The 14,278-nt window shown below is 40.9% G+C and overlaps 1 protein-coding gene across 1 annotated transcript in view; it reads left to right on the forward strand.

The window, feature by feature from the left end:
• The window catches only part of eif4g1a (eukaryotic translation initiation factor 4 gamma, 1a), a 159,709-nt gene that overhangs the window by 119,788 nt on the left and 25,643 nt on the right, over positions 1-14,278 (forward strand). Inside the window, exon 24 of the mRNA XM_084327679.1 lies at positions 5,178-5,350. Coding sequence (XP_084183805.1) covers positions 5,178-5,350 — 173 coding nt within the window. The remainder of the gene's footprint in view (positions 1-5,177; positions 5,351-14,278) is intronic.

A 14,278-nucleotide genomic window follows, 5' to 3' on the forward strand; every position in this document is an offset into this window, starting at 1 on the left:
CCGTGCAGAACCATTATCCCCAACACATAGTTATTAGCTAATGGCCGCATAATAACGTTAATGGAAGGAGTAAGCCGGCCACTAAAAAGAAAACATGCAGTGTTCTTAGACGAAAAGGATGAGCGGCACCACCCAACAAAAGAAAGTTTCGAGAGGAATGGAAGTTTGAAGATAGCAGTGTTTCAAGAGACTGGCTAGGCTACAGTATGATGCGGGGGCTGTAGACTGTGGTGAGTTGTTAACTTGTTCCGTGTTCCGCAACTATGTCAAAAAGAAAAACAGAAACAACACATTTGTCATTGTCGTGTTACTTCACAGTACAAATATGTGAGTCCTCTGCTGTGGTTGTGACGAGTATCCTTTGTATCTGTAGACGGTCTCCTCCCCACTGTATATTCTCTCCCCACCGTATGTATCTTTTTTTCTCCCACCCACCCTAATGTACAGTCTCCTCCCCATCATAATGTATATAATCTCTGTTAGGATCTATCATGTATGTCCCTATGCCATAAATGTTGTGTATGTCATAAATGTCACTATGAATTGAAAATGGGGGACCCTGATGTAAACAAGACAAACGTCTTTCTCTGGTCTGCATCCCCTTAACAATTGCGTGTATTGAGCTGTACTGTATTGTACCCATTCTGCAATCTGTTAAATATTGATTGATTGTTATTAACAGATTGCAGAATGGGTACAATACAGTACAGCTCAATACACGCAATTGTTAAGGGGATGCAGACCAGAGAAAGACTTTCCTCTTGTTTACATCAGGGTCCCCCATTTTCAATTCATCATAACATATATGACATACATGACATACAGATAGATAATACTGCTACATCTATACATTTATGACATACCAGATTTACAAATACAGTATTGTTTGTGATGATACAATAAGAGTCTAAAAAAGAGAGTATATACATTTGACGAATAAACTGTACATTGGAGGAGGTTGGGTGAGGGGGGGGGGGACTGTACATTGGAGGTGGTTGGGGGGGAAGGGTTGGGTAGGCGGGGTGGGGGGGGTAACTGTACATTGGATTATCGACGAAACCGAAACAAGTAGGCTCCCTTAAAACGCCAACGCTATTAAAAAGAAATACAGTGGAGGTTAAAATAAGAAGATGACTTGGCCTGAAAACAAGTTCAGTCAGGAGATATTTTTTTGCTTTAATCCCTGAATTAATATAACATTATGCATACTTTTGACAATAAATAAAATCTGAATTTGTTCTTACTTGCTTGCCTGGGTAAATAAAGGTATAAAAATGTAAAAGAAATAAAAATAAAAAATTTGAAAACCGATATTTTCCGATATCACATTTTAATGCTAATATCGGCCGATAATATCGGACATCCCTACTCGCAGCACACCGTTCCTACAAAAAATAATTATGTTGCATGATCATGTATTAATTTGTTATGTATTATATTTTTTCTTTTTAATCAATCAATCAAATCCTTTATTTAACCAGATAAGCATCATTGAGATAAAAAGATTTATCTGGCCAAGCAAGGCAGCAGAAAGTTACATAAACATAAAAAGAACATCACAATAAAATACAGATAAAACATTCACATTCACACCAATTTCAGGAAAGTTATCAAACAGGCAAGTTAACAAACACAGTTGCACTGTCCGAGGGAACTGAATTTGTAGCTTTTTAAAATGGCTTTACTTTCTCAGAGGGTGACCAGTCCTGGCAATTTTAGGTCCTCCTGTAGCTTCCAGGATGAAGGAGCAGCATATTTAAAAGCCCTTTTTCCCAATTCAGTTCTCAAATAGGGAACATCCAGTTTTATAGCATCTTGAGAACGAAGGGCATAGGGGCGGCTAGGTGGCGCAGTCGGCAAGGCGCTCGCCACCAACGCAGGAGATGCTGGGTTCGAGCCCAGCTCTCGGCGTTGCTACCAGCTTGGCTGGTCGTTCATACTAATACAATTGGCAGTATTGGGGGGTGGGAAGCTGGTGGGTGGGGATCGGATGTTGTGGACAGCGACTCCTACAGGTCGGTTGGTGCGCCTGCGCAGTAGAATCAGGAACCGACGGGGGCGGCGTGTCCCTCCCACGCAGACCCTCGCCGCTGAGATTGCGCTGTGCAGGTGAAAAGATGCGACGGCTGCCTCCTTGAGTACCGGAGGGGACACGTAATGCAAGGCTTCGTCCACATTGCAGCCGGCTTGTGGGAGGCATGGCCTAACAGTGTTCGAGACGGGAGGGTAGAATTGGACAATATGAAATTGGGGAAGGGAGAAAATTAGAAAATGGGGAGAAAAAAGTAGATAAAAAAAAAGATAAAATTAGGTACGAGGGAACCTGCTTAAGCAGAGCTTTGTGCACAAGAGGGAGCCATTGAAAAAATCGTCGTACTTGTAGAGATGGGCAACTTGCAATGGCATATAGGGTGCAATGGTGCACTCGATTGCCACATCTCGTGACAAAGTGTATGGCAGAATGCAGGGTGTCCGCGGGACCTTAAAAAGTCTTAAAAAGTCTTAAATTCAACTATCAACTATTAAGGCCTTAATTTGTCTTAAAATGTCATAAATCCGACTTCCGGAGGTCTTAAAAACATGCCATGTCATCTTATGTTTCATTGTGAAATCTGGGGGGAAACTATTAACGGGAGATAAATCAGGCTTTTTTTTTTTCTTTCACGCAAACGGTACGCAGTGGGGCGGAACCTTAATGTGGTCCTTAATGTGTGTCGCCGTCGGGAGCTATTTCAGAACACCGGAGCATAGGTAACACGTTATTCAAGCCGTAGCGATAACGCTGACGTTTAGTTTAGTTTAATTGATTTGTATTTATTTGCACTCGTTAATTTAACATGGGAAAGTGCAAATTTAATGAGAACTGGCTCGAAAACCCTCTGTTTGCACCGTGGTTGGTCCCAGTGAAAGACATGTACGAGGCCCGCTGCAAACTGCAAAAAGGATTTTAAACTGGGAACGATGGGAATAAAAGCAGTCGAGTCACACATGCACAGCGCTAAGCATGTTACCTCTACAAAAACCCGCCTGCAGACAACTTCAATATCAAATTTCTTTTCGACGCCGTCCACATCAACTGCTGAGGGACAGGTAGGTCTACCACCAATTACATCTGCACCTGTCCGGGTAACGTTCGGCTCCACGCCAACCCTTGAAGCTGAGGTACTGTGGGTTCTAAATACGGTCGCAAAGCATCAGTCCTACAATGGAAATGAGGGACTAGGAGAGGTGTTTCAAGCGATGTTCCCTGACTCTGAAGTCGCTAAAACATTCACGTGTGGAAAAGATAAAACGTCCTACATAGCCAGGTTTGGATTGGCTTCTTGCATCCAAAAAATCTCTTCACGGATGTAAACAAGGGCAAGGACACGTTTGTGTTGATGAGAGTGAGAGCTTCACCCCACCCTATGTTATTTTTTACCACCCACCTACCCCCTCCTAATGTACATCTCCTCCCCATCATATGTATATGTGTATATATATATATATATATATATATATATATATATATATATATATATGTTAGGATCTATGGGTAACAGTACTGTATATTTGCATATCATATATGTCACAAATGTAACAGTAATATATACATGTATGTCCCTATGCCATAAATGTCATGATGTCATGTATGTTGTGCATGTCATAAATGTCACTATGAATTGAAAATGAGGGACCCTGATGTAAACAAGACAAACGTCTTTCTCTGGTCTGCATCCCCTTATTATTGTGTGTATTGAGCTGTACTGTATTGTACCCATTCTGAAATCTGTTAAATAAAGTATTCATTCAACCAAACCACAAAAACAAAACAACTGGATGAATGAAAACTTTATTTAACAGATTGCAGAATGTGTACAATACAGTACAGCTCAATACACACAATAATAAGGGGATGCAGACCAGAGAAAGACGTTTGTCTTGTTTACATCAGGGTCCCCCATTTTCAATTCATATTGACATACACAACATAGAATAGATAGAATAGAAATACTTTTATTATCCCGTGGGAAATTTGACACTGCAAATCGCTCAACATTTAAACATTTAGACAGGACAGGTCACGAATTAGAATAATAACACAAATCAATCAAGTTGCCTAGGATAAGAGTAGAGTAAAATAGAATAAAAATGAAATAAAATATACAGAAATAAATACAGTAAAAACATACATGACATCATGACATTTATGGCATAGGGACATACATGACATACAGGTTATACTGTAGTACTGTTACATTTGTGACATACGATATGCAAATAATATACAGTACTGTTACCCAGAGATCCTAACAGAAAATATTATATATATACGATGGGGATGAGACTGTACATTAGGGGGGGGGGGGGGGGGGGTTGGACATTTACGGTGGCCAGTTTCGAATTGCAGTCTCCCGTAGGTGCTCTTTAAGAGCGGTTTTGAATGTGGGCAGGGGTAAAGTGGGTTTTAGGAGTGAGGTTAAGCAGTAGTCTGACCAGTTTGTTTTGTGATGTTTGTAATCTTGTTTTTAGTGCCTTTGAGGTGCTTTGGTACCATGAGGTGCAGGCATAGTCGTAGTACCCTTGAATGAGTACTGAGAGTACCCATGATTTTTGCCATTTTGTTATCGTGAAATTGGTATTAAATTTAATTTATCCAGCTTTCTAAGGTACTGATCAGGTGCATGCATGTAAAGTAATAATCGAGTAGTGGTAAGAAGGTGGTCGAGATAGGTGACTTCTCACTTTAAGTGAAAAACAGGACCTGCTTCTGAAAAAGAAGTTTAAGCTTCAGCTTCGACACAAGTTTATCTATGTGAGATTTAAACTTAAGGTTCTCGTCCACTATAATGCTACTATAAATATCAACATTATCTGTCCATCAGTAAATACTATGAAACTCCTCTGACCTCATCAGGTCTTTCCAAAGATTGGTTGCAAAATGCAACCAAAATAGGCGGACTCTGGAGCTATGCTGTAATGAGCTAGTGCTGTTGGGCGGATATGAGTATCGATATGAACCGATCTTTTTACATTGTATCGATCCTATTGGATCATTGATAATTAGATCGATGTATCGATCTGGATTCGGTGTATCGTCCCACCCGTACTAATACTGAATCTATCTGCAATGAAAGAAATGGTATGGTTCATCCCTCCTAACGTCTGTCCTTTTCCCTCCTTCCCTGATGCTGTAGGAGGCGCTGCAGTGTGTTGCTGAGCTGAACAGTGTCTCGCTGCTCTTCGTGTTTGTGCGGAACGGCGCTGAGTCGACGCTCGAGCGAAGCACCATCGCCAGGGGGCGCATGGGCCTGCTGCTGCACCAGCTCATCAAAGCAGGAACGCTGCCCACACAGCAGTACTACAAAGGGTAAAGACTAGGGCCATCCAGCAGTGTGGAATGAATGCATGAAATGTATTTGTCCTTTTTTAATATGAATTAAATTTAAATTTAAGAAATTTACTTTAACCTCTTAAGCCTGACGGGTCCAGTACCGGTCCCAAAATGACATCACGTCATGAATCAATCTGTCTAGACTGTATGACATAATGTTTGTTTAAAAAAAAAAAAGAAAAAAAAAAGGAAGAAATTATGTATCCAACAGTAAACATCCTAACCATGTCACAACAGCAGTCATAGTGTATATTTTCAGCAATATGTTTGTTTACCAATAGGTTAAAGTGTTATTAATGAAATATCAGTTTAGGAATTGTATTCAATAGATCGCGAATTTCGACTGGAAATAAATCCGAGACGCCATTTTGCTGTAGTCATTATGATGAAGGAAAGACAGGGCTTTCAATGAGCGTTAACATTTCTAAAAACTACATCTCCTAGGGTTCTCCAGCTTTCTGGAATCAAATGACTTCCTGACTATAATTTTTTATTTCTCAGGATTATATACCACAAAACGGAACGTTATTGGCATAGTTTGGAGTTAGTGTGTACCTTCTGTGAACATTTAGCAACAATCGGCGTTGCAAACGGATTCAAAATGGCGGACCTGTCGCAGAAATAAAAAGCTGACTGTATTTACAGTAGATTTCATTCTCGTTTCTTGCACGCCTGGTGATACTAAATCCTAATTGAACTCTGCCATTGGAAAGAGTAGAACAATTTTTTTTTACTTTATTTTGTATGTTACAAGAGACTTTTTTTTTTTTTTTTTTTTTTACTTAAATTTTTATTAACAGTTTTAGACAGACAGCACTTACAATACAAAAGAAAAAACTAACATCACAATAAAAACAAAAGGAAAAAACAGTGCACATAAATATTTACATGGGTATCATGGTTAGTTGTCTGGTTCCCCTACAGTTGTTTTCTAGGTACTTGATACAAAGGCTGATTGTGTATCTCCCTTAAACAGGCATAAACAAGTCATTCCTACTCAAAGATGATAAATACTGACTAAGGCTTGTATGTGTGATCTGGGTCCAGAGACCCTCCTTGAGCTTCTTTCTTCCCTTATCCTTCGTCCTTTCTTTTTTTTTCTCTTGTTTATTAACTTTCACTTTGCCTTTTCAGGGCTGTACGCTAAGCTTTTTCACTAGGGGCACACTTGCCCCTAAATGAGAAATTTAGGGGCAAAGAATATTTTTTAGGGGCACATTTTTAAATAACTATTTTACCATTATAGTAGGGCTGGGCGATATGGCCTCTAAATGATATTGCGATATTTTTTGGCCATATCACGATACACAATATATATCGCAATATTTTGACATTTCCTAAAGCACTTAAAAATGCTTGATTTAACCTTTTGATGCATACAGTCACGCCAATATGATGATTATAATAAGTCCCTGCAACATATGTTTGCATTATTAAACCATGAAGATGCTTTAAAAAATTATTTAATGAAAATGTACTAAGAGTAGTCTACTGACACACTAATAAAAAAAATTATTTACATCTAAGACTATTTATATAAAAACTCTTGGGTGCCCTTTTTTTGCACAGTACTGTGTTTTCTATCCACTTTAGCCAAACACACACACACACACATATATATATATATATATATACTGTGAGAAAATAATAATTACACACAAAGGGATAATGGCTTATAGCAGACTTAATGATTTTAGAATATTTCAGATAATGAAATTAAATGTTTATCATCAACTATCCAGTTAGTATTTATACTGTCTGTAACGTTTGGCTAGCTTAAATCATTGAATGTAGAGAGAGAGCGAGAGAGAGAGAGGGGGCGAGAACGCACAAGAGAGCCAGCCCCCCCCCCCCCCCCCCCCCCCGTGTTTTGTTCTAGGTTCGCGTTTTGATCATCTAAGCTGCCGTAGGTGATGACGTCACACTCGAATGTAAACAGGAAGAGTCTAACACGGAGATGGAAAGTCACAGTGGATGATATACAGAAACGAATAACTAATAAATATGAAGTTATGTTTAAACTTCTGTTGTCAAGCGTTGTCACTTGTCAATATAACCCACCCCCTTTCCTCACTTTTCCACCGTCCCTGCTTCACTCGGGACCACCAGCTAACGTTAGCCCATTGCTCGTGTCAATTAAATTGCATGTTATTAAATGTCCGCGCTGGTCTGTCTAATGAAATTACAACCGCAACATTATGTCGCCTGTACAGCCCTGGTTGTAGGCTAATGTTAGTGTAGTGAAATGCCAATGAAGGGGTGAAATCACTATTCGCAAGCTTGCGAGTAGATATAATTTTTCATTCGCACCGGCCAAATTAGGGGGCAATTTGCGACGATCTCGTCGCAGCGTACAGGCCTGCTTTTGATTCACCCATACACAAACCACATCATCCCTGAATATTAATATCACACCGTTAAACAGACATAAATAATAAAGTATAAAAAACATTCAGCAATTGTAATATCCCAAAAAATAGAAAATACTAACTAAACCACAGGTGTGTGACATGGGTTCAGAGACCCTCCTTGAACATCTTTCCTCCTTTACCCTTCGCCCTCTTGTGTTGCATTTGGTTCTTCTTCTGTGATGTCGTTCTCGTTCCCTTTATAATCCTCCCACTTTCCCCATCTTTCCCCAAATTTCTCTTCCTGTAACCTCAGCATGTGTGTTATCCTCTCCATATCCTGTATTTCTTCCACTATCCCTACCCATTGTGCTATTGTCGGTGGGTCTTCCTTGTACCACAGTCTCGTTATTGCTTTTCTGGCCGCTATCAACATTATCTTTATTAAATATTTGTCCCCCCCTTGTATTCCCTTGTGTGTCAGGTCCCCTAAGTAAAGCACCAGTCCTGTTTGTGGTAGCCCTGTATCCTAATATTCTGATCATTGCTTCCCCTATCTCCTCCCAATACCCCTTCAGCTTCTGACATCCCCAGAATATGTGCGTGTGATTTGCCCCCTCCTTCCCACACATCCTCCAGCATGCTCTTTGTGTTGGTGCATATTTTCCCTTCAGCTCTGGGGTTATAAAGAATCTGATTATGTTTTTCCATCCAAATTCTTTCCATATTCTCGATCCTGTTGTTGAATGTTGTACCTCGCATATGTTCCCCCATTCCTTCCCTGTTATTCCTATCTCTAGTTCTCTCTCCCATTTCTCCCTTATATAATCGGTCGTGTGTCCCTTGCTGGTCATTATAGCCCGGTACAGTGCTGATATTACCCTTCCTTTCCCTCCTTCGTATGCCCTTACTATCATCCTAATTATTCCATGCTGTTCTTATTCCTTGTCCCCTCTTATTTCTCTATTATAGTAGTCTCTAATCTGTAGATATCTGAAGTGGTCCTTGTTTTCTAGTCCAAATTTCTCCTTTAATTTTTGTAGTGTTTGCATTTCCCCCTTCTCTATCATTTTGCATATCGCTGTTGCCCCCCCCCTCTCCCACCTTCTGAATCCATGGTCTAACCTCCCTGGTTTGAATCTCTTGTCATGTGCTACCCATCTCAGGACCCCTGACTGCTTTTCCAATTTGTGTGTTTTTACTACTCTGTTCCATATGTTCAAGGTGCATTTGGTGATTGGATCTAATAGTCCCTCTTTCTCTTTAAATAGTTCCCTATCTCCCACCAGAGCTTGTACCTTGTATCCCTCCCCTTCTTTTTCAATGTCTTTCCATCTTGCCTCATATCTGTCGTTACACCAGCACGTCACTGCTCTCAGTTGTGCTGCATAGTAATAATCTTGTAGGCTGGGTACTGCCATCCCTCCCTCTTCCTTTGGTAGTTGTAGTGTTTTATATCTGACCCGTGGTCTTCTCCCCGCCCATATGAACCTCGATATCAGTCTGTCCCACTCCCTGAATTGATTCTGTGGTATTTGTATCGGTAGTGACTGGAATAGGTACAGTAACCTTGATAGTATGTTCATTTTAATGACCTCTATTCTTGAATTGAAGTCCAAGGGCATTACTGTCCATCTCTCTAAGTCTCTCTTGATGTTCTGATTTATCTGTGTATAATTCGCCTCAAACAGTTTCTCCACCCCTCTCGTGATGTTCACCCCTAAGTATTTAATCTTGTCCATGTCCCATCTTATCCCGTACTGTTCTCTAATTTCCGTCGTTGGGGTATAATTCCATGCTAAGGTCTGTGTCTTTGTCACGTTTAGTTTGTATCCTGAGTAGTGGCCATATTCCTTCAGTAGATCCATCAGTGCCGGGAAGCTCTTGTCTGGTTGCCTCATGTATACTATCACGTCGTCTGCAAATAGGCCTAGTTTATATTCCTTTCCTTTATCCTTACTCCCTTGATGTCCTCGGTCTGTCTGATCAGTTGTGCCAGTGGTTTAGGGCTGGGCGATATGACGATATTATATAAATATCGGGTACAGTTCATTAACGATACACTTTTTTAACGTATCGTGGATATCGTGATGTTTTGCCCAAGAGGATTGTGTCGCGTCAATCTGGTCCACCCCGTTCAAACTTTTGAACAACGCCGCTCCCACACACACACTACTGCATCAAAGTTAGTACGTATGATTAACAAAGGCATTCGTTTTGTGGCATCAACATTATATAGTTACACGTTATATAGTTACACATCAGCGTATTTACCCAAACATAGCAACGTCCAATGACGACATAGATAGCAAGCGTTACTGTTCATATCTCAGTCCGTGCCGAGTTGTGCGTGCCCATTCTGCGGTCTGTTAATAAAGTTTTCAATCAGACAGATGTATGGAAAGGCTTTTATTATAACATTTGTTGCAGTAAAATCATTATGCCTCGTTGTCATGCTGCGGTGCGCTAGTAATCACTCGTCGGCTGCGGTGAGCTGTTGTTGTTGTCGTTGAGCTGAGCTCTCGTTAAAATCAAGGAGGGCATTCAGGAAGTAAAAAAATAATAGCGCTGCTTGCCGATTGGTGCTAAGAACAGGAGGGCGGGTACAAGCGGTGTGATGTAATTGGCAGACTCGACTGTCAATCAAAATTATTCTGTTGCCGGCTGAATGATTGAACGAATGAACGTTATTAACGATTGCAGAATGGGTACAATACAGTACAGCTCAATACAACAACAGTGGACTGACTGGAGGATGAAGACCAGAAAAAGACTTTCGGCTTTTTTACATAAGGGTCCTCCATTTTCAATTCATCAAAACATTTAGAGACATACAAATATACAGTAGTTTCATAAAAATGCTAAAATCCTATTTATTGATTGATTGATTGATTGATTTAAAACTTTATTAACATATTGCAGAATGGGTACAGTACAGCTCAATACATACAATTGTTAAGGGGATGCAGACCAGCGAAAGACTTTCGTCTTGTTTACATCAGGGTCCCCCATTTTCGATTCATCATATTTCATATCTAAATTATATAATATCTCATTGCTAAATATATGCAATATATAATCTAATAATCCAATAATCTAAATCTAATATATAATATAAAAATGCTAAATGCATGGGTATTTTATTTTGTCTTTAATGTTAGCTTGCAAACTCAAATACTGTCTTGGTAAGCCTCATAATGAATTGTTTGGGGGAAAAAAAGAAAAACATCGTGATGCGTATCGTGTATCGCCGAAAGGTCAGAAAATATCGTGATATCATATTTAGGCCATATCGCCCAGCCCTACAGTGGTTCTATGAAAACGGCGAAGAGCGTCGGTGAGAGACAGCATCCCTGTCTGGTAGCCCTCTCTAATCTGATTCTATCCGTCAAGCTGCCATTCACTTTAACCCTCGCTGTCGGTTCCTGATATAGCGCCTTGATCATCTTCATCGCCCTCCCGTTCAGTCCGAACCTCAATGTTTTATATAAAAATGTCCAGCTCACACTGTCGAATGCTTTTTCTGCATCTAGGCTAATCAGTACCGCGCTACCCCCTTGTTTTTGTATCTCCTCTACTATATGTAATGTCTTTCTCACGTTGTCCTGTCTGTCTCCCTTTAATAAATCCAGTTTGATCTTCATCTATAATGTCTGGCATAAACGTCTCAAATCTTTTTGATATTATCGATGTATACATCTTGTAATCCACGTTAAGTATGGACACAGGTCTGAAACTACTACATAATTCCCTATCCTTCCCTTCCTTCGGTATCGTGGTGATTATGGCTTCCTTCCACGAGGGGGGCATTTTACCCTCTTCCATCGTGTGTCTGAACGCCGCCCCTAACATGGGTGCTAATTCAGTTCTAAATGTCTTGTAGAATTCCGATGGGAATCCGTTGCTCTCCGGAGACTTGTTGTTTTTAGCTCTACTAATTGCCTCTTCCAGTTCTTGTTCCGTAATTATTTTATTTAATTCTTCATTCTGTTCTTTCCCTATCGATGGTAACTCTAGCTTCTCCAGATATGTTTCTATTTCCTCTTCTCCTGCTGCTTTTGGCTGTGTGTATAGTTCCTCATAGTATTCTCTAAATGTCCTCTCTATTTCAGCTGGGTCCCTCAATATTTCATTAGTCTTTGTATTAGGGCTGGGCGATATGACCAAAAACGTTATCGCGATACAATTATAAAATTATTTTCATATAACTCGATATCGATAATTATCGTCGATATAATGTCTGTCAAGTTTAATTAACTTATTATGCCCGGCGCCGATACGCGGGCTGACTTGTTTTGCTGCTGTGAATGTCTCGAGAGTCGAATTGATGTCGTCATCAGTCCGCGCACGTTAGCAGAGCGGAGTATCTCAAGCGGAGTATCTCATGACTCAAAAATGACCCTAAAATACTCTGTTCCGCCCAATTCATTGCAACAACGTCCACCGTATACCCCACACTACTATAACAGTTACCCTCAGAATTCAAAACACACACCAACTCGGCAGGTAACCTGTGAAATAGCGGCGTGCAAGCTAATTAGCCATAGCCAGCCCCGTTTCCAAGCGGAGTATTTCATGACAATGTACTAAAAAATGACCCTAAAATACTCTGTTCCGCCCAATTCATTGCAACGACGTCCACCGTATACCCCACACTACTATAACAGTTACCCTCAGAATTCAAAACACACACCAACTCGGCAGGTAACCTGTGAAATAGCGGCGTGCAAGCTAATTAGCCATAGCCAGCCTCGTTTCCAAGCGGAGTATTTCATGACAATGTACTAAAAAATGACCCTAAAATACTCTGTTCCGCCCAATTCATTGCAACGACGTCCACCGTATACCCCACACTACTATAACAGTTACCCTCAGAATTCAAAACACACACCAACTCGGCAGGTAACCTGTGAAATAGCGGCGTGCAAGCTAATTAGCCATAGCCAGCCTTGTTTACAGAGTCCTACCTCCTTCCGGGTCTCCTTCCTCTATCGGCCATCTCCTTCACCGATTGGTTGTTAGTGCGTGTGCTCATATCCAAGCTTGGAAAATCGATATATCGAAACTTTGCGACCACGTTTCATGTTTATTTCGAGGAAATAATTTATCGCGATAGTTATCGTTATCGTTTTATCGCCCAGCCCTACTTTGTATCCCTTATTGTGTGTATCGTGTTCAACTTCTGTTGCGTCCTAATTCTCCTAGCCAACAGTCTGGTCGCTTTTGGTCCCCCTTCATAGTACGTTTGTTTCATGAACCTCGCTTTCTTTTCTATTTCCGTCAATAATTCCCTATTTATCCTGGCCTTTACTACTTTGATTTCTCCGAGCGTTTCCTGTTCTTTTGATATCTGGTGTCTCCCCTCTAGCTTCTTCAGCTTCCCTATCAGATTGTGATATGTCTCCGTTCTGGCCTTCTTCAGCATTGCTGTTTTTTCCATCAATTTCCCCCTTATCACCACCTTCAGTGTGTCCCATAGAATGTTCGGGTCTACCGCCCCGTTGTCATTTTCTTCCTTATATCTGGCTATCTCCTCCTTGATCTGACTCACCACCCCCTTGTTATTTAATATTCCTACATTTAGTCTCCAAATCGTGTTCCTCCGTCTCCCTTCTAGATCTACTGTCAGATATATGGCACTGTGATCCGATATGTCCGCCACTCCTATACTGCTCTCCCGTGCCCTGTAACTGTCCCCCGTCGTCATCAAAAAGTAGTCTATTCTCGCATATGTCACGTGTGGGTGTGAGTAATGTGTGTATTCCCTGTCCATGGCGTGCATCCCCCTCCAAACGTCTGTAATTCCCATTTCCGTCATCTGAATATTCATATATCTACTGATGGGTGCCCGTCCTTTTCTAGTACTCGTGGTGTCTAGGTCGTGATTCAGTACTACTACTGCATATCAATATCCCTTCTAGTTCCGTCACTATCATATCAAAAATGGTCTCATATAAATCCCTCTCACTCTCTGGGGGTGCATAAACATTCACTAACGTAACCATTTGGCCCTCCATTTTCCCCTTCACCAGAACAAACCTTCCCTCCTTGTCTCTTACTTCCTTGATCAATTCAAATTTGACTGTTTTTGATTAACGTGATTACTCCTCTCCTCGGTTTTTGTTTAAAGGAACTATAGTATGCATTTTCATATCCAAATCTCTTCAGTTTCTCATGATCCTGTGCTACCAAATGTGTCTCCTGCAGAAAAATCACTTCCATCTCACTTTTTTTACATTTCAACATCACTTTGCCCCTCTTTATCGCATTATTCATTCCATTAACGTTTAGCGACATCATTTTTATACCTTTAACCATTGTCATCTTTCTTCTTCTTTCGTCTGTCAGTCCCCCCCATGTCACACTCATTCCCCCCTCCGGTTGGAGCCTCCGCTCTCTTCACCGAATACATATAATGATTAACATAAATAAAAAACATAAACTTTACATAAAGTGCTCCCAAGGCGTTCGGGGGGTCCCTGTGTCCCCCCCTGTCTGGTGGGTGAGGGGTAATTGCCCTCCTAGCGAGGGGCCCCCTCCTGACGGCTTGGGGGTT

The sequence above is a fragment of the Notolepis coatsorum genome (genome assembly GCF_963971535.1).
Source record: "Notolepis coatsorum genome assembly, chromosome: 13".
Taxonomy (NCBI): Eukaryota; Metazoa; Chordata; class Actinopteri; order Aulopiformes; family Paralepididae; genus Notolepis; species Notolepis coatsorum.